Below are 24,492 nucleotides of genomic sequence, written 5' to 3'. Positions count from 1 at the left end.
ATACAATTTTCACAACTATATCCTTCAACATTTTTTTGTCACCTTTTAGGACATTTTTGTGTTACCAGTCCAGAGATGTTATGGAATTTTCTTCTTTTCATTTTAGTATTAGAATTTGATTTAGCAAAATAAAATGATTCATTGTCTTTTACATTATAGAAAGGCCTTTTGAGGCCACCTAACCTCAAATAAGATCCAGGACAAGACCAGGAGCACCTTTACCAAAAAACTTGCACTACTGCACATTCATCCCCTCTCACCCCGAAGGAAAACACATAATTATACCATCAACCTCCTGGATGCGCCATTTTTGTACTTAAACCCACGATACCTATCCCCGTTCCAATGCAGGTTGCTCCCATCTTCCTTTTTCTTCTCATCCGGGATGCAATCTTTGGCCATCTTGATTGGCCATGTTGGGATGCTGAGAATCATTATTATCATTATTCCCTGATTTTTCTGGCATCCAATGCTGAGCATTTGGGTGGTGATCAGGCAGGTAAGAACAGGTATTGCAGAAGCAACATCGCCTGTTTAGGGGAGTAGTCACAAAAAAAAGAAAAGGGGGCACGGTACATGCCTGCCCCACTACACCCCTGCCTGTGTCACTCAAAGGTGAGGACACATCCCCATTTGTGACGTCATGATACCAGACCCTGTCCAATCTCCCATCGCAGGTCTGAGCCTACCCACCGCCCGAAGCCTGTGATCAGTAAGGGAGACATGGTCCATGGCTCTGGCCAGTGCGCACCCCCAGCGGGGTACTTTTCTTGAGCCACTGACCACCAAAGACTAAAAATAAAGTGAGGACACAGAGTTCTTACCCGTGCCCGCCCCATTACACCCCTGCGCCTGTCCCTTTTTGCAACAAATAACTGCTTGGCCAAGGATTTTTCAAAGTGGGACATAAGTTCCAAATCCAAATAGGTAACCTAACCTCCATGCACCACTGCAGTTTCCTTTTGGTATCATCACAGACATAGTAGTAACAACCACCAAAAGATGCATACTTCATTAAATACCTTGGTACCTGTTCCATAATGACCATTCATATAACCATATTTCATTATAAGATCTTGGTATTAAATAAAACATAGCGTATACCCTTTAGACTTTGAAAGATATTTTCAAAGATGGAATTCCAATCCAGCTTGTTGATAAAAAAGACCATAACCTCATCTACACAAACATTTTATTTGACAAAAAGTTTACAAAAAGTTGTAAGATCCTTTTTTTTTTTTCTATTGTATACATATTACAACAATGGAGCGCTTCTGCAGTTCAATAAATCAAATTTAGACCAATTGCAATAAAGGAATAAGGCATTGTTATCCTAATCTGAATTTAATCCAATGACATTATTATGTGCAGGCTTCCTATAAGCAGATGTAAGTGCTTAATTTTTAGAACAAGTCAAATTGTAGCCTTTCAGGAAAAAAGATGTTTTATAAAATCGAGTGCAAGTCTCACAGACTATTTCATTGGTACATCCTTTCATGGTCCAATATTGCAATGGAGCTGTGAAAAAAGAATATAATTTTAAATAATGAATTATTAATAATAATGAATAGTAGTCATAATCATATTAATAATACATAGTAAAAATTGTAATTGTAGCACTGCTAATATTAGAAATTACTATTATTATTAGTCCTTAGGAATATGAAAAACTGCCGGGTTCAGCCCAACTTGGGACTGAAGTCTATTGGGGGTTGAATACCAGTATTCAATTCCGGCAGTCTTCAAGACTTATAGGATTACTATTGTCAAGAAAGGACATTGGGAACTGGGCAATGCAATGGGGATCATGTGCCAACGGCAAAATATTTAAGGGATACTGTAAAGAAAAGGAAGGGCAATTGCAGATATTCAAAATTGGATACATATATGGGTGGGCAGAAGTGTTATTTCTCTTATTAGCAGCCAATGAATCTTTGAAAAGACCTTCTTACGTCCAAAAGATAAACCACCATAGAATTCGAAGCACTTATCCTGGGTTCCTTCGCATTTGACGGTCCCTGTTGATGTGCAAGTATTTCCCTTCTCCATACATGCCGGACATTCTAGCCCATTCCCCTTTATGTCCGTTGAGTTCACTAAAATGAGGTCAGAAAAGCTAGGTTACCATATAATGTGCAGCAGGGGCAGTCATAGCATTTTGCAAGGTGTTCAATTGAGCGGGGGCCCCAGACAGTTCTCACCCAGCAGGGACCCCCACAACAGCTTACACAGTCCTACATTGACCTGCACACCGGTCCGTGCTTTCAGAACCTTGTTCACGCAGCCCAGCTATCCATCCCTTGGTGCTGGGCTTAGGAAGCAACGAGAGCCCCACGGTCTGTGGCAGGTGCAAACATTGTCCCAGCAATCCCGGGATGCTTGTTTAGTAAACAAAAGTCTATCTGGAGCCAATACTTTTTGTTTTGTTGGATAGATAGTAAACAGCTAAAACCCCAAGCAAGTGTGATTGCTTTCCCACAAAAATTAAGGCTGTCCAGTCAGGCCTAGAGCATGCAAGGAAAGCAGCGTAGAGGAAGGCCGGCATGACTGGGCAGAAAGGGAGTAGACCAGGATAGGGTTTATTATTAAGTTTCGGAAGTTAGAAAAGGGTGGGGTTAAGGGGTGGAGGAGGGGTTAAGATGTTAAAAGGTCAGGAATAGGAAGTGGGAGGCCATTAGCTTAGAGCGGGTGAAAGGAAAGTTTTTCGCCCACCCTTCTTTTTGGGATTGTTTTGAGTTATGTTTAAGGTTTTGATAGGATGGTGTTTGAAGGGGTGAGCAGTTAAGGTCTTTGATGGTTAGTGGTCATTTGGTACAGTGTTACAGTGGGTTTAGGGACCCATCTTTGGTGGTCTCCATGGTTTTGTGGTTTTTGTATAATATACGGTGGTGGTCTGTGGTAAAGGAAGGGTTATGTAGTTCCCGAGCTTTGAGGTTTTGGTGGCTGGGTGCAATTTATATATTCCAGTGAAGACCACCTGTGAAATTGGGTGCTTTTGGGGATTGGCAACCGGTAAGGTTACAAAGGTTAATGGTAAATAATGTTTAATAATGTGAATAATGTTAATTTATGGTAATGTTATTTATTGATAAGTTATGTTTATACTAAAATTTGTTGAAATGTTTGATAATATGCCTTCAGGCCATTAACCAAATATTATGGTGTAGTTATTGTTTGGTTGTATGTATGGTTTGGTGGCTTGTTGGAATTGGGTATGGGTAGGCTGCCAGATCTGTTTTGCTGCAGTCATGGTGACCATTGCCACCAAAATTGTTGAGAAATCCAAAATCTTACAGATGTCACTGGAGATAGTAAATATAAATCTTTCAGTGGGTATATATTTTTTTTTTGGTGGCATCTCTTTAAGAGGGTATTGGTCCTATCCTGTTGTGTCTACCGGAACATTGATACAAATTCTCCACAATGGAACACAGAATAAAATACTATTACCGGCATGAGCCGAAGCTAATCAAATACCTGCTGGTGTTGCCAGATTTGCATTGACCACATCACTTACTGGGAGAATAACTGGAAAATAAAACAATAATATTTTGTTTGTGTACAACTACTACTCACATGGCTGTGCAATGTAGATAAGCAAAGGTAAAAAAAAAATGAATAAAATTAAAAAGAAGATATGTTTAAAGACCGACCTGTGTGATCACCGCGGCTTCCTTTAGTGAGGAGAGTGGAAGGGTGCTATTGGTAGGATTACCAAGTAAATAATGTTGGAATAGATGCAACGACATTTATGCTTTGACTGTATGAGCCCATAATGGCCACAAGATGGCACTGCATATTATTGTTACTGTGTTCTGTTGTTATGCTGGTGTCTCTCTATTGTTTTTCTACTCTTCCTTCTTACTCCACCATTTTGTTTTATTGTATTATCCTTTGGTGTACCACAAGTAAAATTATGCTCACAAACTGAGCATACTGGGAAGCTTCTTGAATGTGATCAGTAAATGACCACATCGTCTAACAAATAAAAGGAAAAAAGCCTGATAATAATTTTTTTTTAGGGTAGGAGAAAGGGGTTGATGGTCCGCCATTGTGCCATTGTGTCATACCACAACCTAGCAACCTTTAAACAAAAAATTGCATGCATTTTTTTCTTACATTGCTGATCATGGGCAACAAGCAGCTTGGGCCCGATTTTTTAAAGCTGCAAGATTGGAGAAAATAGACTATCATTGGAGAACCTGGATCATCCAACAAGTTTGGAATGGATTTTTTAAAGAATAATGCTATTAGTTGGGAAATCATTTGAATCCTAGACCAGATTCATTTTAGGTTTGCTGGAACACCCAGCCCCCATCTCCTGAATTGTCTATCTTCTATGGTATTGGAGAGCTATAATAAATCAGGCCCAATGCACAGTGAATCCATCCTCAAACAGCCTTATATTTTAAGTTTAGCCCCCCTTTACCATGGACATTTGTCTCCTTTTTTATTTGCTACCCCAGACTTTATATTGTATTGATGGTTTTCTTACTTACTTGGTATGGGCTCCTTATTGCAGTGATCTTCTGTACAACATTTAGAATGCCTAATCATCTTCTTGTCAATTCCCATGGTCATGGTGGAGGTTTCAACGCATGACCCAAAGTATTTTGCGCATCCCCTGGAACTCTGATAACTTATGTTTTGTCCTACAAAAAAACAAAAAACTTTGTGATGTCTTTAGCTTTAAAACAAGAACAATGTAAAGATTTGCTTCTCGATTTTTTTTAATGTTTATTCCTAAAGAAACTCCAGATTTACCCCAAGGTCCATTATTATCTGATAATTAGGATCCAGCCACCATTTATTATTTGGAATGTTGGAGGCCATACTGCTTCAGCCAGCTTTGTAGGTTCCACATCTTCTGTTCTTTCTCCACCAGGGCAAAGACTTGAAATCCAGGTATGGAGGGCCATGTAACTCTTTTCCTTTGATATATAGCTCTAGGTACTATTTTAAATGGCAATGTTGTACACTTTTTTTCCCTTTCCAAAAGTATTTGGAGCACACTTGTGATATCCAAAAAAAGCTAAACATTAGAGCTGAGATCACAAGGTGTATTCTGAGAGACGAGCAGATGTTGGTTAAATTGAGGAACCCCAGGAGATATCAAAAACTGGGTAACCAACATCAATGGGTAGAGATAGGGATCCGATGAAATCAGCTGCGTCTGCTGCAGTTGAGATCTAAGAACCTTTTAAATATTTTAACTTACAAGGTCATTTGTGTAAAATGGAGGATATTATGAAACCCAATACAATGGTATTTGGTAAACACCATAGCAAATTTACCATATCTCATGGAAATAGGCAAAAAAAGACTTTAAAGATTGCTATTGCTGACCTTATTATAATTGCTCGTTGCCTGATTATCAGCTAGATCAGTGTTTCTCAACCAGGTTTCCGTTGAACCCTAGGGTCCTCCAGTGGTTGTTACGTGTTTCCTTGGGCCAAGAGTTATTTATATGGATTGAGTAAATATATCAGGGGTTCCTTTAAGACCTAAAGGTTATTTACGGGTTCTCAATGTTAAAAGGGTTGAGAAACGCTGATATAGATCCAATGGCTTGAATATTTTCGGGGTCTCTGGCCTGGAGGAGTTCAAGAAACTTGGGCTTGGCTAATCTGAATACTTCTTCCTGGTGTAGAAAAAGGCAGCCAACCAGCATTTTCCAAAGGTGATCAACAATTTCATCCTCTATATTTCAGCAACTTTACAACATATGCTCTTCTGTGCTTGGAAACATAGACAGGGTAGGATAGGATAAAGATTTTACTTAGGAGTTTGGCTTACCAATTATCTGAGCCATAATGGTAACAAAGCATCTGTCGATCTTTGGGCGGCACGTCTCATTGGTGTAGATCAAACAGGTAGTTCCTGAGGGATTATCACATTTATGGCAGACAAGTGCCTCTGTAATATAAAGAATTCAATGCATTCATCAATACTAGGAATAAGGCACAGTAAACACACATGTTAGCATTTTCTTTTATGTGATCAGTCACGGGATAATGCAGGGGCTACATACTGGGGAATATAATCACAAAATAGTAATGCAGCATGCAATCTAAGAAGAGGTATGTAATGAAAAACAAGATACGTTTCGAAATTGAAAGAGCGATAAGGAATTTCAAATGGGGATAGTAGGAGTGGTATAATCAGGAAGGAGCAAATATATAATCAGCTTTAAGGTTTAAAAAATATTACACATTTTACTGATAGCAATTTCATGTTAAAAAATCAAGGGAGGGAAGGATGAAGCCAAAGATCGACAACTGAGTTTTAGAATTGCAGAGTGCCAGATAGGGGCCAGACAATCATCAGAATTGGGTAGCTTTCTTTTACAAAATCAGGTTGAAAAAAGACATAAGTCTATTAGGTTCAACCTCTAGAGAAATCAACATATCCCAGATAAAACTCTATAGTCATAGTTGATCCAGAGGAAGGCAAAAAAAATCCCTTTAAAGAACTTGTTCAATTAACTTCAATAGGGAACTTTAAAAACTAGCTTGCATGTATTGTGTTTACTTTAGTTGTTTTTTCTGGAAACACTACAAAAAAAAATAATTCTATAGCTTATTATGTTGTTGGCTTTCCTTGGGAGCACATAAGTAAAATATAATACATTGATGTATGGAAAATGCCCAAAATGATTTCTTCTTCCTTTGGTTGAATTTTTTTTAATTCACATTTTTACTCGTGGCATTATACTGACTCCCTCCATTCCAACTTCTAGCTTATGGGAAACCCTTTAAATAGTAGCTATAAAACCCAATGAGGTTGGCTTATAAAGCAATGAAATGGGGTGGACATCTAGAGATACACATTGCACCACTGCCCAAAGGATCCTCCTCAGCCCACTGGTGGCCCCCACAAAAGCCAAATTGTAATGATGAAGTTGGGGGTCAAGCCAATTTTGCATCATTGCCCACTGTTGGCTGTTTCCACCACTATCAGTGGATCTGATATTCATCAGACATTTTCTGCTATTATGAACTCATGGACCTGGAAGATTTTACATAATGTTTAATGAATAACAAATTAATTGGTTTAGAAACAGACCCTCCCAAATTATAAAATAATAAAGTTATAATTTATTTTTTTTTACCTGCAAAATAAGAGATAAAGATGACCAAATTCACGACCAGCAGAATCTTCATGGTCAATGTGATGTAGATGAAGCCAGAGAGAGAACACTGCCTCGAGCCGGTGTGTTTATCCTTCTCATTAGAACTCCTATTTACATGCAGTTATTAGATGTTATGCTAATCCGGCACATGTGAGAATCAAGAAATCTTTTAATAGGTAGGTAGTACAAAATAATTGTCTGGCTGACACAGATATCACATCAAACATAATGAAGCTGATTTACTGATGAAGTTAGAGATATTCACATTAATTTACCTATCCATTCGTGTCAAATGAAAATTCCTGGTAACTGATGTCATCGGCACGTGATTGGCTAATTAAAGTAAATATTTATACGATGTATATGGTGGACATTCCCAAGTAAAGTGCTTAGTAAAGCACTATCAATGATAATGGTTTCTAAAAAAGTGGGGACTAAGGTAGCATACAACTGTTTAATGTTTGTTGCTGGAAACAAACTTTCCTGATCATTTCCAGCATAAAAAAAACGATGAACAAACAAATGATTTACACACAGTGCCATTCTGTTCTGCGGAGAGAGAAATGGGGGAGAACAAGCGACACCCTGCTGTGCTCTTCTCCATTGACTTATATTGTGGTCCTTCATTGTTGGTCCTTCATGGATCTGTCATGAAGGAACTATATACATTGTCGATCGACCACTGTACACGTCAGATTCTTGCCCCAGTAGACTATAACTGTTTATATTGGGTGAGAAACATATGATGTGTGTACATACAACACAGTCCAATTTTCTCAGGTTAAAAATAATAACTTTCAATATATATGGGAAAGCAGATATCTAAATGACCAATGGTAATAGAAACTATGCACCAATCAAAAATACCAATCAAATACCGCTAACTCAAAAGTAAATCTGCACACAATGGACTTGTTTTTTTAAAAGTTTTCCAAGACAGGAGAAGATAGACTATCATGGAAGAACCTGGGTGATCTATCAAACCTGTTCCAGGCTTAAAAACATCTTCCAACTATTAGCAAATGATTTTAAGGAAATCCTTTAAAGAGTAACTTAACTCAAAACTGCATAAGTATATACACTTACCTTCAATCCCGCAGGGCAGTCTGACCCATCTGTGGGTGTCCTTCATCAAGTCCGGCGTCGTCCCGGAGCCGGCGCTCTGGGTGGAGCCATCTTCTCTTCTTCTTCCTGGTTCTTCATCCTACATCACGCGACCCAAGCACAAAATCGGGTGACATCGGGTAAAAAAAAATTGCTGATCTCATTGCACATGAGTGAGACCGGCAAATGTTTCTCTTTGCGCAAAAAGGCTCCTTCTGCACATCGCTGAGATGCTCGGGCATGCGCAGAAGGAGCGCCCAAGAGCCTTTTGGGATGCGTGACGTAGGTATCCCGGGAGGCTTTGCGCTCCCATTCATTCTCGATAGCCTAGGTGATCGAGAATTAGGAGACGGTGCTGCACCCCTTTTTTTGGGTGCTGCACCCAAAAAAAAACAACAGAATTTTTACCTTACATACCTTGTAAAGTGATCATTCAGAGTTTATGTACGCTTTAACAAAGTCTATCTTTTCCAGTCTTGGAGACCTTGGTGATATATCTGGTACAATGTAGTAGGTAGGCAACAGTTATAAATGTATGCAGTGTCAATGTAAAGCTTCCATGAATAAATTAAATAATATAGCAATATAAATGTAAATAAATGTAATACACAGTAATAAAACTATATATAAAAGCAAAATAGTCAGTATGCAAGTCACATACACAGAGATTTGAATTGCTCGTTAGGCTTATCCCAAACACGTTTCACCTAATGAGATATCATCAAGAGTTGGGCATACAATCTAGTTTGTCTTAAATAATTGTTTACAATTAACCCTTACCTATATTAACCTATTCCTTTCCTAATCATCCTACATATAGGAATTAAATATTCCATTTGGAACAAATCTGAAGCAAATCCAAGTTTTAACAAACCACCAGATACAATTGGTCCGGTGTATTAAAGCTCTCCAAGACTGAAGAGGATGAACTAAGAGAACCTAAGCTAATATGGGAGATGAGTTCTTCATGAGAGAACCTAAGCTAATAAACAAACCTAGAATAGATTTCCTAAAAATCATTTACTGTTGGTTGGCAAATGTTTTCAATCCGGAACCAGATTTATTGCAGGTTTGCTGTATCACCTAGTTTCTCTAATTATAGTTTAATTATAAAAGATAATAGTATAATTATCTATCCTCTCTAGTCTTGGAGAGTTTTAATAATTCAGCCTCAATATGAGAAAATATAAAAAATCAGCTATTATCCAAAAACAATTACTCTAACATTGGGGATGTGCAGAAGGAGCAACTGGAAGACTCCTGGGATACCCACGTCGCGGCTATGCGCTCCCATCCTGTTTTTACCACAGCAGGGGTAAATACAGGAGAAGAGGAGCTTCCCTTCCCTATTTTTTAATTAAAAAAAAGGGTGTTAAAGAAATAAAAATAGGATATTTTTTACTTTATACAAGAAAGGGTTTTCTACCCTTTCATGTAAAGTTAAAATGATGGTGATAGGACTGCTTTGTTCCAAAACATAAAGCATATTATCAGTAATTTGTACAGAGCTAAGATTGAAGATATCTTTACCTGTTGTTTTCTTATCCTTTTTTCCTGGTTTGTTTCTTTTGACTCCCTGTCCTCTACATCCCTGGGTTTTCCTGATCTTTTTTTGGGGTGATGATCCCTTTCATTTGAGGTATGTAACATTCTCTTCTTAACATACCTATTAAATCTCTGATATCCCTTCTTGATTAAAAATGTTATAGTTATTCTTGTAATTATGATTATATCTAAAGTTGAGAGTAATTAGATGAATGTTTAGGGTTGGTAATGTTGTTAGATTATGATTTCACATGATAATTGTGGTTAATACAGCAATCTCTTGGATATGTTTCCTTGATTATTCGCTCTTCTCCTTGTGTTTTCAGAAATGTGTTTGGTATTGTGTGGTGTTTCCCATCATACTATTTTTCTGTTGATAAGTTTCTTTTTTTTCCTGAAAATTGACAGGTTGATTCTTATTCCCATCAGAATTTTATTCCTTTTTATGTGACCCTAGTCCACTGTTCACTAGTGTTTCCTTCTATAACCCTGGTCCAGAACCAATTCTCACAGATCCAAGCCGCCCAATCTAATGCTGCACTCTTTGCCTATATCAAGCCCCGAATCCGCCTCGGGAGTCTAGTTGCACCTTCCCAGCATATGGTTACTCCCAGGTTTTCCTTGCACAAAGGATATGTCTGGGAAAGAACCGACAGAGGACCAGGAGCCCACAGATAACGCAGGACAGTCCAGAAACCAGAGCCAGACCTCATACACAGGTATCAGTCCACCAGACGAGGTAACCAAGGGTAAAGACAAAGCCAAGTAGGGGTCACAAGCAAAAGGTCGTTCCAGGCAGTCAAACAGAAAATCCAACAAGTAAACTCACCAGCAGCTTGCCAGCCAAGCTAAACATTACAATAGGCAACTGGTGACTGTGAGCAGAATGGACTTAAAGTCCTAGCAGCCAATGGTTCCAACTCATTAGGGCAAAGTGATACGTTAAAACATCACAAATCTTTATTATCATAAAATGTTTAAATTTACAAAAAAAAATACAAATTAGGGACTCTATTTATAAATATTCCTAGGTCAGTTTGTCTAAAATTGGCTGAATCTCTCTACACTTCCTATTTCAGTTCCTATTAAAAACATAACTCGTTCTCCAACCTAGTTGCCAACCTCAAAAGTGCAGAGCTGTCACAATAGGAAATGCTATGTGTATTAATGAAAATATGAATGAACCCAAAGCGAATTGACGGAATAATTTATAAATAGAATTCTTAAGTGTACATATATTTTGATCGATGTATAATTCATGAGATAATTACGTGTTTCCCAAATCAATGTCTACTTCTTCAGTGCATGTTGATGAGCTATGGAAAAAGTTTTGAAAACATATCACACAGCTGTCATTACATTTGATAGCTATGATCTTCCCAACAATGACATTAATTATCAACATGCATAACATACACACGAGATCACAATGCGGTTGAGCTGGACTGAAGAAGCAGGAAGCTGAAATAATACACATGGGAATATAAATATCAACAATGTGTATTAAAGCAAAAAAAAAAGTTTGGTTTTTCAACTCATGATAAATGATCATATGTAGATCCTTAAATGTATTTTAAAAAAGGCTCCCGCCAGCCAGATGATCGGTAAACCGGGTTGCAAACAGGCGCCACCACTCACATTAAAGAAAAGAGCTATACCCAGAAGAACAGGCTAAAGATATAAAAAGCCAATAATAAAGAAAGGTTTATAACTTTATCCCCAATTTGGACAAACAATTTTTTTTTACTTACCCCATTTAACCTCACCCCCTACATATTACCTTTTAAGATCATTAAGGTATATTTGTCAATTTCTTTTTTTTGTAAACCTTTTTCAGTATATTTACCCATCTATTCACACACAAGGACAAACGCACCTTTCATTAAATTAATCACCTAAAATGAATCATCAATGAACCATTTACTTTCATGAATCATCTAAACTGTTGATAAATTGCCAGACAATCTCTTTTACACAAACATTTTATTTTGCTTTGTATTTTTATTCACTATATATATATATATATATATATAAATATAAATATATATATATTCTGTCTGGATTTACAGTATACAGTAACACCCCGAGAATTTGCGGAACCTAACACTTAAAATTTGATACTAAACTTTATCCGAATTAGCTGATCCATTAAAGCATTAAAAAAAAGACAGAAGGAAAACAATTTTTTAAGTTGTTAAAAGAAAACGGATCATTACTGAATGTATGATTATTTTATTTCTACGAGAGTAGAACGAGAGTTCAGCATCTCAGAGCATCTCAAAATTTGAACATTTTCCAAATTTACTGGGGTGTCAAGGAACGTAATCCCCGCAAATTTCAGGGTATTACTGTATATCTAAAAGTAGTACGTTGTCTTTCATGAAAATTTATTTTACATAGTAGGCCTGTAATACTTAGGCATAACTCACCAAAATATGTCCAAATAAGGATCTGAGTATGATAAAGTTTGAAACACAAAATCATGTCATATATATATATATATATATATATATATATAATGAATACTTTGTATTGCATTCAATACAGTTATTTAGTATTGAATCCAATACAAAATACTGTGTTTCCCCGAAAATAAGACAGGGTCTTTTGTTAATTTTACATTTTCACATTGAGGCTTATTTTCAGGATGTCACTATTTTTCTCATGCACAAAAAATCTATAGAAAGATACCTCTGTGATATCTGTGACCTGTCAAAATAACATATTTTTTCTGTTATATACAAGTCATGAATATGAATGAACAAAAAATGATTAATGAAAAAATAACACAGCTTCATAGACAAACAAGTGCAACATAACAAGAAAATGTCAATTAACATATGACTCATAGAGTAACATGCAGACACAGAACAGTAACCAATGTAAACCTGAATTAATGAAATACTAGCAAAGACCCTTTGAAAAGAGAGTCCCCCAACCTCTTAATAAAGTTGTAGTGTCACACCAGAGTAGGTTAATAACCACCCTGCGATTTCATGACCCCTTGCTCCAGTGCTTTTAAAATCTCCTGCTCTCTCTCTGCTCTCTTTGTCCACTTGGTATCCCTCCATGTACCACGTGACCACACTCTCCGAAGAAGTTGATAGGGCTTACTTTGGGGGTAGGGCTTATATTTCCCCTGAAAATCTGGGTCTGAATCTGATCTGAATTCTCCTAAATGACACGTTTTTGTGTTTATTGTAAGTGATCACTACTGATAATTTTTTAAAAAACAAGTCATATTGTAATCTTTCAGAGGAAAAGGTTTTTTATACCATTGAAAACAATCCTTTCATGTATTTCAGTGGTTCATACTGTGAGCGCCCAATTTTCAAATGTAGCTGTGAATAAGAATATAATTGATAATAATACTACTATTAATATTTATAATTTTTGGAAGCAGAGCCTAGGGGAACTCCCTGTTCAGGAAATATCGCTAGTCACTTCTTTATACAGGGGAGATCATGTGATGAATGGGGACCATGTAACTCACAAGTATCCAAACCAACCACCAGAGGGAGTGCTAGAGAAGAGGCAGTTCAGGTGGTGTTCACCTTTCTGCCAGAAAGGTAAAGGGGCAGGTCTCAGAGAGTTACATGATCTAGATCAGGAAGTGACCAAAGAATGGGATTCATCGTCAACCAATGTTGTCCTGCCTCACTCTCAAAATTAATTGCCAGATTCACCTGACTGTTGTAACAGTGCACTGAAATGTTTTTTTAGCAACACCTATGCCTTGAGAAAAATTTTTTGGGGATCATTTTATCCCAATTATTCCTAGGAACAATATATATGTAAAGCTTTAATGTCAAGTTAATGCTTCAAATGGCTTAGTTGATCATCAAATGCCAAGTCATTGGCCCTGATTTAATAAAGCTCTCAAAGGCTGGAGAGAATACGCTTTCATCAGTGAAACTGGGTGATCCAGCAAACCTGGAATGGATCTGGTCCCAAATGGAAAACATTTGCTAACAAAAAGCAAATGACTTTTATCCATTCCAGGTTTGCTGGATCACCCAGCTTCCATGGTGGCCATGTGGTATTGTTGATAAATGATGTAGAATTGTGACATTCATCCTGTTGCCTTTGTTCAAAACAAAGTGGTCACTATGTCCCATGTCCAATCATACCTCTGATTTCTAAGTATAGCTATTCTGGTACCAAAACCTTCCCCCCCCCCCCCTATTATCTATTCATTCATCTCATTGTAGTGATAAAGTCATGAAAGAAAGAAAGTATCCCCCCTTTAATATCTAAGATTTTACACATCAAAACATAATAAATATCATCTGATTCTGGCAGGTTCTAAAGTTATTTAAATGAATCATTATTTATAAAAAAAAACCAATGAAGCTGAAACGGAGAAGCCATGTGTGAAAAACTAAGTACACCCCATGATTCAATGGCTTGTAGAACCACCTTTTGCAGCAATATGTTGGTCACTATTTTCTGTATCAATCTCATATCGTTGTGGAAGAATTGTGGCCCACTGGTCTGGAGCTTGATTGGACCATTGTAACATGTTGATTTTTTGTTTTTCAGCCATTCAGTTGTAGATTTGCTGGTGTGCTTGGGATTGTTGACCTGTTTCATGATCCAGTTTATGGTTGATTCAATAACTGCAAGGTGCCCAGGTCCTGGGGTACAAAACAAAATCAAATCCTCATCCCTCCACCACAATTCCTATGAGATAGTTGTGCTATGTTTGGTTTTAGCTGAATGTAGGCTGTGCATTATGGCCAAACATCTCCACTTTGGTCTCCTCTATCCAAAGATCTCCTTCTGTTCCGAAAGTGTGGTTGTTCAGATGCTACTTTGCAAACCTAGGCTGTGCTTCTATGTTCTTTTAGACAGAAGAGGTTTTCAAGCTATATTTGTTCAGTCTTTTTCTTCCTTTTGTAGTGTCATGAACTTTAACATGCTGCTGTGTAGAGTCTAAAATGTAGCTATTTTTTTTTTCATTATTTGAGCATTACATGCATCCACATGAAGTGGATTGATTGGGAAGTTTACTCTGAGGAAGATTAACAATCGTCCTAAATGTTTTTTATTTTTAAACCTCCCAAATATATAGGCAGCAACAATTACTTCTCTAAGATCATTGCCAGAGTTTTTCCCCTTGGCATTGTGTTAACATGCACCTGAATGCTTCAAACCAGAAAACTTTTGTTGCATCTTACTCTTTGGACTGCCTATAGTACAAGTAACCAATATATTTGTCTTTTTTGACCTTTCAACCACTAAGTATTCATATGCCACGAATTATTTGCAGGAATTACTTTTTAAAACATTCCTTCAGTACGGAACTAAATCTCATTTTTCAAGGGGATATTGTCTCCCAGACAAGTAGTACATTTGATGCAATGTGTGCTTTACCCATATGAAGCATATCTAAACCCCAAAACCACTGCTCACTATTGCAGCTCATCAGTCAAGTATATTGGCTGCGTTTTTTTTTTGTGATTCTGACATTAACACACTTTCTATTGCTTCATGGCCACCCTCATTTCTCAATATGGAAGGAGCACCCATTTAATTAAAATCCTCTTTAACATGGCCTTTAATTCTAGACATCTGATGCACATTTTACTTTGACTATACCCATCCACTGTATGCATTTATATTATATCAATGATTTTCTGACTTACCTGGTATAGGCATCTTATTGCAGTGGTCTTCCTCACAGAAGTTGTGCTATTTCCTTCTAAATCCCCATAGTCATGCAGAAAGTACTATAGCACAAACCTACAAAATTAGCACATCCTCTTGAAAAGTGCGAGTGTCCTCCCTCCCTTTTCAAAAATATACTGACTTACACCCCCCAAAATTTAAAGCGGGCTTTAAACTATGGTAAGAACACCAGATTGAGGGGCCGTTACATGATGGACAAAATGTATATTGATTCTCCTATTTATATTTTATGATTCGCCACAATAGAGGTCCCATCTAGATATTACCTAGAAATAAACCTATATGGTCATAGTTAAAGTGGAAAGGAAGGGACTAGATGAAACACAGGGTATAAACTATGTTGCCAGTTCATGTTAATGAATTATGATGGATTTTTGGTTAACATGCCCAAGCCTGCTTATATATTATTTTAAAACTTTTAGAAGGTTGGTGAAAGAACATCAGTGGTTCCAGATCCTCCTAGATTCCAACGTATTCTAATAAATCCTTTCTAGATATGGAGGAAGATCAGCTGAAGAGGAGAGAGTACTTCCAGAAAAAGTAGAGTTTATTTGGTGGACATGTCACTAGCACTCGTAGCCCATGGTATGACAAGGTCACATGGATGGCCCAACAACTAAACTGAGCACCTTTGGTAGTGCCAGCAATGTGTGATCTGTAATAGCTAGATATACCTAGATGAGACCATGCACACCTTCACCTTCTGTATAGAGCCCTGCTTTGTGGTGCAACTCCAGCTGCTGTGGGAAATAGGTTAGATTTTTGTTTCCACCAGGACCCATCCTGACCTTGATCCCTCCAGTCTAGTTGGCTGTAAGCCCCACTTGTCATTCCTTAGGCAGTGGCTTTTATCTAGTGTTTAATTAAGAGACCTGTCACCATCATCCTGCCTGCTCAGTGCCAGTGGGCACTCTACTTTGCCACCAGATTTTCCACAAATGTGGAGGCCCTCTGAATTCTGTACAATGCATGATATTTGGTCCTGTATTGAATTGAATGACATAAGTCCACCATAAGTCATGCAAGAAAGGGAAGAGACTTCCTGGCATTAACTCCATATAAAGCAAGGATGTGTACTACATGAAAAAAGAGCCTGGGTTGGACTCCGTAAAAGTTTGGAGGCCCACAACGAAGTTTAGCAGAACTGATTTGGATGGCTATATAGGAACCAGATTGGTTTTGTCTGCATCAAGCTCAAGACTTTTCCTAATTGTCCTGTTAAGAACCCCCTGAATAGATGACCTGTGTGAGGGCATAGGAAGTGGCAGTGGTACTTGTGATTATCTGGATTCAGCAGATGGCCAGAAGGTCATCGGAGTATTGCCGATATTGACAAATGCAACAAAATTTTTAAAGCATTGCCGACTTATTAGTTAACCTTTTCTGAAATAAATCCGTTGCATGAATCTTGTTGTTTTTCTCGTTAAATATTTAGCTAGGAGAAGAGCAGCCACACACAGTAAAATTCAATACAGTCAAATTCCCCAATGTTTTGTCCCAAAACTGCCTTCTCCGTAAATTAGAATTTTCTATAGGCTTGGGCTGACAACTAATTAGACTTGGTTGCTTAGGAGGCAGCATTGTCATATGACATTTTACAATAATATAAGAATAGGCAGCAATTTTACATTATAAAAACCTTTTACTTCATTCTTTACAGTGTTCAAATTAAAAAAATTGAACATATTTATAACTTAAACAAGGAAGTTTAAAGCCACATAAATGACAAGACACATTAACAGTCCGATTCTCAATAAAAGATACAAACAAAACATGGAGATTTGCCCAAAAAAGGCAAAGTTTAGCTTTTCCTAAAAAAGTCACTGCCCTTTTATGCACAGTATAGCACTATTTGTTGCTTGCTGCAATACTCATCCATCTGGAAGAATGAATGGCACCACAGTGCCAACGTGGCTTATGGTAATAAGTGCGTTGCCGCACCAGGGTGGCATGAATGGAGCCTAAATCACTTAACTGGGTAAAACATCTCCTCGTGTCTTCAGCCTGCTCACTGGATGGTAAGCAGGCACCAAGAAGCCTTATGTTAGTATGAAGTGATCTCCGTTGAGCAGTGGAAAAAATAAAATGTGGATCAGCTGAATAAAAATTACACATCCTTTGGCTAAGAGGTGTGCGTTTCAATTGCTGCAATTTTGTCTGTTGGTTACTTTGGACTGTGCATACGTATGGCTCCGTTCATACGCGGCCATTTGGCATTCCATTAAGCAATGGACTTTCCAAGAAACACCACAAACAGCAAAACAAGGCTTGGATAAGATAGACAATGGCTCGCACTACGAAGACAGTTTGTTGATATTCTTAAGCCGTTTTCAGTTTTTTTACTTAGACTTATCTGGCAGAAGGATGCACTGGCACAGCCTTTGATGTAAGTTTTTGCTGAAATACAAAGTAAGGAAAAATGTAAATCAAGAATATATATATATATATATATATATATATATATATATATATATATATATTATGGAGAAAAAGAAAAAAAAAATACATACACGGTGTATTATTTTAAAACATTTACCGGTATATAAAAGGGAGGAACAGTTAAAAACACCTAGGCTCAGTATGCTTATCTTTTCCCCCCCCTTTCTCATTACACAAAGTATTTTGTACTTTTCAGTTGTGATAGGCCATTAGCTCCTAAATGATCTTTGGTGTATTATTGTTGGCTACCAGCAGATGACCCTGTGTCCCCAAACTGTCTCAGAGGGCAAAAGTTTGTTACACACTTTACACAAGGACACGCTGGCATCTAGTGGCAAAGTATAAAATGAAATTCTTTTGGTTAGGCGAGGTATAATAGGGGCCCCTAATATGCACTTAACTGGATGTTTCTTTATCACTTTACGATGCATTCGAAAGAAAGAGGTTATACAAATACTTTCTATTGGAAAAAAGAGGGGTAGCATAAAATACAGGATTTAGCCCACCCTTATTTGCAGTGAGCAATCTCCAGAAGTTTTTTATCTCTAGTCTAAGAATATTACAATTTTATTTAGTCCGATAAATATTTGTATTGCAATAGTATGTTGTTTACATATCCAGCCAGCAGGTGGGGCACTCAGCTTCATTTCATATGTATTCAGTTTCTCCTTACCTCCTGTTAAAAAAAAAAAAAAAAACCCCCGGCAAAAAAAAAAAAAAAAAATTAAGCTGACTTATTCTCGTCTTTCTCTTGGCCTTAAGGATTCAGAGAGTGCCTGGAGTAAGGCAATACAACCCAGCATACACACAAATTATGAAATAGTCAGTAGAACCTTCTACTTACCTGAATTTTTTATTTCAAATGAGGCGCAGTATATTTCATCCCCAGTGCAATTTGTCAATTTTGAAGCAAAACAGTCGTTCTCATGGGTGAGGCATATGGGACACTGAACACTGTTTTTTCGTTTTGTTACATTTAGTGCTAAATACAAAAAAAGGTAAAAAAATTATTTGATATAAAAGACCGTATACAAATGCATAGCATATATTAGTATTTCTCAGTCCTAATCCTTTAATGTAAAACATCACCAACTGTCCAGGTATCACAGCAACTGGCAAATGACAATATGTATTTTCTTGGTGTGCTGCCAGTAGAACCAACACAATGAGATTCTATTAGTGTGCCCAATATATATAAAAATTATTGCCTATTTAATCAATCTACAATCAAATGCCCAGTGTTGCACTAGAAATATGTCTGTCTCAGCTCTACAGCCTGGGAGAAATGATGCCCACTTACATCCAACCCTTGCTGTAGGCCCAGGTGGTCAATGGCCCACTCTTTATACAACATATAGGCCAGGGTGATGAATCAGTGCTGCAAAGGACAAAGCTCATAAGGGCAGCAGAGGAGACAGCCGATATGGGAATAGAAGAAATGTGTTTGTCATGCGACAGGTGAGGAGACACCAGTAATTCATCTATGCATGCCTAATATTAGGTGTAGGAAGTTGAGAAAGTTGAGTTGGTATTAAAGCGCATCTTTACTTTAGAACACATCATGTTACACTAAACTTGGGCTGTCCGTGGTCTATAAACCTGCTGTCATGCACAATATATCAATATACATAATGTATTAGAGGGAGAAATTATGAACAGGGGGTCAAACTGGTCTAACAGGGTATTATTTGGCACTATAGTTCAATTCCCAAAAGCGATTCTTATTTTAACAAGGTTTGTTGCAGATTCCTACCTGATTTATATTAAAGGTCTGTTGAAAGCAACTTTGAAATAGGAACTTCTTTTGTGGGTACATAGATTATGCAACCCCCCCCCCCCCCCCCCCCCCCCCCCCCCCCCCCCCCCACACACACACACACACACACACACACACGCGCATTGGCAACATTGCAAAGCTGTGAATGTGCTCAAAGTGTACAGCATGTACAGTAGAATCTCAGTTACTGGCGAGAATGGCCGGATAAGTGTAGTTTCCAGTTAACAGAGGTTTCCTTTTCTCAGCCATTCAGCACTATACTTCAATGGAGAGACTTGTCCCTATTCACCTCTAGTGCTGAATGGCTGAGAAAAGCTTGAGGAATCATCAGGGTTTCCCTTTCCTCAGCCAATCACATGGCGGAGCAATTAGCGGAACTCTGGTATGCGGACAGCTCTTCTTTCTTGATTGATCTCACAGTCCTAATAGAGCGATGACTTGTATTCTTGGATAAGTATGTCAGGCTCTCAGCGGTATTGGCCTTCTCTTGCATACTCACACTCCAGTATACCCGGGGTACAGGAGTTTGTACTGCAGCATGCGCTAAGGGAATGTATGCTGACCACGCTGGAAATACTGCCCGATACATTGCATTGGTCCAACGTACCACAGCCTCTCTCAAACTTCAGAGTTTTCAGACCACCTGGAATACAGAAACAAAAAATTTGAAGAGGAAACAAAAAATATAATAAATACCTGAAGGAATATGCTATAGGTTACTGATCATATCAAACCACAGTTAAAAGCATACCTAAACTCAGAAATTTCACTTTACATAAAAGGGTAGACAACCCTTTTTGTAAAGAAAAAAATTTGCTTTTTTGCAACACCCTTTTTTTAAAAATATAAATAAAAAAAAAAATAAAAAAAATAAAAACGTGCAGCACCCCCCCCCAATTCTAGATTGCCTAGGTGATTAAGAATGAATGGGGGGGCAAAGCCTCCCGGGATACCTACTTCACACATCGCGGGAGGCTTTTGGGTGCCTCTTTTGCATATGCCCGAGCATCTCGGGCATGCGCAGAAGGAGCCTTTTTCCATGCTACGTCACCTGATCTCATAACTGGGTCGGATGACGTGGAAAGATTAACCCAGAAGAAGAGGCGAAGATCGCGGACCTGATGGAAGACACCTCTAGACCGATCAACAGCGATGCATGAATAAAGGTAAGTGTATTTTTTTTGTCTTGGGCATTTTTCAGTTTACTTCCTCTTTAAAGTGTGGGCAAATATAAAGAGTGAAGCACTGGATTGGCTGATAAGGACAGTGTAGTAACGTGGTATCGAGCTTGCAAAGCCAAACAGAATTCTCCACTATGCATGTAACAGCATCCAAGTGACTTGGCAATTCCATCCATCCAGCTCCCTGCTCCACTGAGACAACAGAAGGCTGTGGGGTGTTTGCAGGGCACATTCCCATGTGTGGTTTTTTGGATGCCCCTTACCACAAGTTTATTTTTATTATATTTAAATCCTAATTAGACATATACAAAAGCTTTTCATAATATAAAAATGTTACAGGGATGTGCATATGTCACTTGTATATGTAGAAATAAATATGCATTCTGTAGGTTACTCTTTAAAGTGCAAACATCAGATTTTACTTTCAGTTTAACTGCATGCATGTGAAGCAATATGTACGTTTAACACTTTCAGGTACCAATTACCATATATATTTGTTTAAACCAAATTTATTTTATCTGAAAATGCCAGTATAAAAAAAAAAATCTTGGCTTATACATAGGTCACAACACTAGGTGGCACTGCATCTTTATGTAAAGTATACAGCAAACTCTTGTTCTCTGATGCATTAGAGTTTGTTACACACTCTCCATTGTCTTCTACTGGTTTGCCAATAGTTATGCGCAAAAGATCATTTAGGAGTAAATATAGTTATATTAAAGTTCAATAAGTAAAAATAAAAATAAGCTGAGCCTATGTGATTTTAGTTTTTACCCCTTTTAAACAAATAAAATACTCCATGATTGTATTTATTGTACATTCATTTTTTTTGGTATTTGTTATGGCTTTGAATGTTAGCAGTAAGAGCTGCATTATGTGCCCTAGGCTTATACTTGAGTCAATGTATTTTCAGGTAAAAATAGGTAACCTGGTTTATATTAAGATTAGTTTATATTTGAGTATATACGGTACAGAGATTACAGTACTCTCCATGAAGGCAGAATAATCCTTACCACTATAGGTAGTTTGCTGTAGTGTGGATATACAGAACTGGTCTTGAGAACAATTTTTCGGCACCCCAGTACAACTCGCAGATACATTATTTGAACAGTGGATACACAGTAGAGAAAGTCCTAGAGGAGATGAGCAGAATTGTGAAAGAACTTATGTCATGTAATGACACAATACAACTAGCAATATTATCTTCTATTGCAACAACTTGCCAGTTGGCGCCTTGCTAAAACAAGAGGAAGATTAAAGAGACCCTGTCACCACACCACTCATTTCAAAAACAGTTATCCTATTTTGTGTTCACCATGTAAAATAACTAACAATGCTGTTAAGTGCCACCATTTTGGTTGTGTTATCCATAGCCCTAGCATACCCAAGGCGATATAGTATTCCCTCTTTGCTGCCTCTGCGGAGGCAATATTAAAGATTATACAGGCAGTGGTGGAGATGCTGAGTTAGCACACAACATAGATATTTCCAGAAGAGGAAAGGGCTATGATACAAGAGAGGAGGAAGCTGTGCAAGGGAATGCACTCTGTCTGTTTAATTTTTTTTTGATGTGGTTTATGCATACAATAGACCTAAGTAGAACTATTTGGGGAGAACAGGGGCAAGGACGGGCTGTGAATATTGGGCTCAAAATGGGGCCATGGGGAGCTACTTCATAACACTAAGAAAGACATGAACTGACCTGTACTGACCATGCTGAACAGAAGGCAGATAAAGAGACCACTCATACTGCAAGAGTTTCCGTTTTAAAAAGGACAAAAGCCAAAGCGGACTAGAAAGAAGAGAAAAAAAAAAAAAAAGAAATACAATCCAAAAACATGTAATAATTATACAGCATACAACAAATATTATAATAAAAGATTCCCAACTATAAAGATATTTGTCACCAATCTTGTCCAAGCCATTTCCCGGAGCGCATGGTGTTACCTGATAACAAGGATAGCAGGGAATCCATAGTCTGGAGCAGGAATCAGAGGTGTCACTCTACATCAGCCATTCCCAACCAGGGTCCCATGAAACTGAGGATCCTTCAGAGGTTTTTTGGTTTACCATTGTATTGTCACACAGGATACATGCATGCTTAATAAATGAATGCCACCACAGCACACCAAGATCAGTTACATTCATTTCTTGATGTGAATAGACCCCAACATTTATTTAGCTTACATAGGGATAACAGCAATCACAACCAATTACATGCTACATTTACAAATCCAGAACCACCTATCATTTGTATCAGAACATAATGGACTATTCAGTAGCAAATCTGCTTAATAGATACCACAATTATGTGTGAATTGCAATGCCCTGCAATGGAAAAGTATCAAGACATATTGAGGTGTAGAAGGGATTGCTTAGAACCCTTTCATACCTGCAAGGTGAACCTGAACAGTTTGCAGCTCCCAGGCACACAACTACTACTACTAAGCACCTGGCAGCATCAAACTGTGCTGCAGGTAACCCATTGTCCATGCTATCGTTTTAAAAACCTTCAATAAAAGTAACCTTTTGGCCAAAAATGACATGTGGCTTTTTGGGAACTGTTCTGAAATCTGCTACAGCCATGTGCAAAAAAAAAAATGGTTCCCAACATCTCTTTTACTTAAGAAAGTTTGGGGCCATGATTAAGCCCCCAGCTGAATGCTGTAGCTCACATGGGTATTTGAATGATCCTTGGCATACTTCCGTCTTGCAATTAAACGCATTGGATCACAAATGGATCCCCTGGCATAAGTCCTTACTCACTGTTTGGATGATTTGGGGTGTTAGTATGTCACCCATTCCATATATATAATATATAAAAAGCTAAAACTAAAAATTGGTTGGGGGTCTATATTATAAAAACAACACCATTTATAGTTCAAGTGTAAAGAACTTTCATATTACACAGACCATGCGCTCTTACCTAGCTCAGCTCACCCTGAATTTCTTTTGGAGGAACATCACAACCTTCTACTTATTATGGTGGAGTACAGGGAGGGGCAGTGAAAAGGTGCAAATAATGCTCCACTTAAAGGAATTACACAAACTGTGTACTGACTCCCAGGACTTCATGATTGTTTATTAAAATGGCAATGAGTTCAAATCTAATTTGTAATCAGACAGAATATTAGAAACCTAATTAATAATTATATTTAACTAAATATTTAAATATTCATTTAAATATTTATTTGACTATTTAGGATATTTAAACATTTATTTAATTACTTAAGATATTTAAATAGTTAAACAATTAATCAGTTGCTGTGTGCAGAGAAGAATATTAAGATTGGAGAAATCAAATGACTTTGGCTGATGTGGCCAACAACCTGTCTCTGGACCAGCCTGGGGTCTAAGACACTTAGAAGGGCTTTTCAGATGCACAATAAACACAGTCAGCAGATTACCATTTACTACAATGTCCAAGACAGATCAAAGGCCAGATGTTTACCCTGATGTATTTTCTTTGGATGCAACAACTGCATTTTTTGCATGCAAGAATATAAATCCGAGATAATGTGTTGTCGTGCAGAATAAATCTTTCACAATGGAATGATTGTGGCACAGTTATGCAAACAAAGAGCAACACAATAAAATATGTTCACAACACTTTTTACTATGGC

At 37.7% G+C, this 24,492-nt stretch overlaps 2 protein-coding genes across 3 annotated transcripts; both read right to left on the bottom strand.

Moving 5' to 3' along the window:
- Window positions 1-1,227: 1,227 nt before the first annotated feature.
- On the bottom strand, window positions 1,228-7,210 carry LOC140341291 (phospholipase A2 inhibitor and Ly6/PLAUR domain-containing protein-like). Its single transcript, XM_072426915.1, has 6 exons — window positions 7,112-7,210; window positions 5,797-5,916; window positions 4,500-4,652; window positions 3,478-3,528; window positions 1,953-2,096; window positions 1,228-1,518 (listed from the first exon to the last, which is right to left on the bottom strand). The coding sequence occupies exons 1-6, from the start codon at window positions 7,161-7,163 to the stop codon at window positions 1,397-1,399; spliced, it is 642 nt and encodes a 213-aa protein (XP_072283016.1). The 5' UTR covers window positions 7,164-7,210; the 3' UTR covers window positions 1,228-1,396.
- Window positions 7,211-17,640: 10,430 nt separating this feature from the next.
- LOC140341087 (uncharacterized) lies at window positions 17,641-23,869 on the bottom strand. Of its 2 annotated transcripts, none has more exons than XM_072426624.1 (6): window positions 23,796-23,869; window positions 22,572-22,661; window positions 21,883-22,002; window positions 20,296-20,331; window positions 18,755-18,893; window positions 17,641-17,871 (listed from the first exon to the last, which is right to left on the bottom strand). In XM_072426624.1, the coding sequence occupies exons 2-6, from the start codon at window positions 22,615-22,617 to the stop codon at window positions 17,694-17,696; spliced, it is 519 nt and encodes a 172-aa protein (XP_072282725.1). In that variant the 5' UTR covers window positions 22,618-22,661; window positions 23,796-23,869; the 3' UTR covers window positions 17,641-17,693. The 2 variants fall into 2 exon arrangements, with proteins under 2 accessions (XP_072282725.1, XP_072282724.1); XM_072426623.1 differs by having other exon boundaries at window positions 20,188-20,331; window positions 23,796-23,844.
- Between the last annotated feature and the right edge of the window lie 623 nt (window positions 23,870-24,492).

Source organism: Pyxicephalus adspersus, chromosome 11 (assembly GCF_032062135.1).
Source record: "Pyxicephalus adspersus chromosome 11, UCB_Pads_2.0, whole genome shotgun sequence".
Classification (NCBI taxonomy): domain Eukaryota; kingdom Metazoa; phylum Chordata; class Amphibia; order Anura; family Pyxicephalidae; genus Pyxicephalus; species Pyxicephalus adspersus.
Note: the sequence above shows the minus strand (reverse complement) of the source record. Positions and strands in the feature narration are given on the sequence as shown.

Excerpts from the sequence above, each read along its gene's own strand:
- LOC140341291 (XM_072426915.1), bottom strand. The coding sequence starts at position 7,163 with ATGAAGATTCTGCTGGTCGTGAATTTGGTCATCTTTATCTCTTATTTT. Across the intron at positions 4,653-5,796 it reads CATTATGGCTCAGATAATTG|GACAAAACATAAGTTATCAG; the intron begins GTAAGCCAAACT and ends GTTTTTTTGTAG. Across the intron at positions 3,529-4,499 it reads CAATAAGGAGCCCATACCAA|TTATTCTCCCAGTAAGTGAT; the intron begins GTAAGTAAGAAA and ends TTTATTTTCCAG.
- LOC140341087 (XM_072426623.1), bottom strand. The coding sequence starts at position 22,617 with ATGAGTGGTCTCTTTATCTGCCTTCTGTTCAGCATGGTCAGTACAG. Across the intron at positions 20,332-21,882 it reads ACAGCAAACTACCTATAGTG|GTGGTCTGAAAACTCTGAAG; the intron begins GTAAGGATTATT and ends TCTGTATTCCAG. Across the intron at positions 18,894-20,187 it reads TACCCCGGGTATACTGGAGT|CACTAAATGTAACAAAACGA; the intron begins GTGAGTATGCAA and ends TTTTGTATTTAG.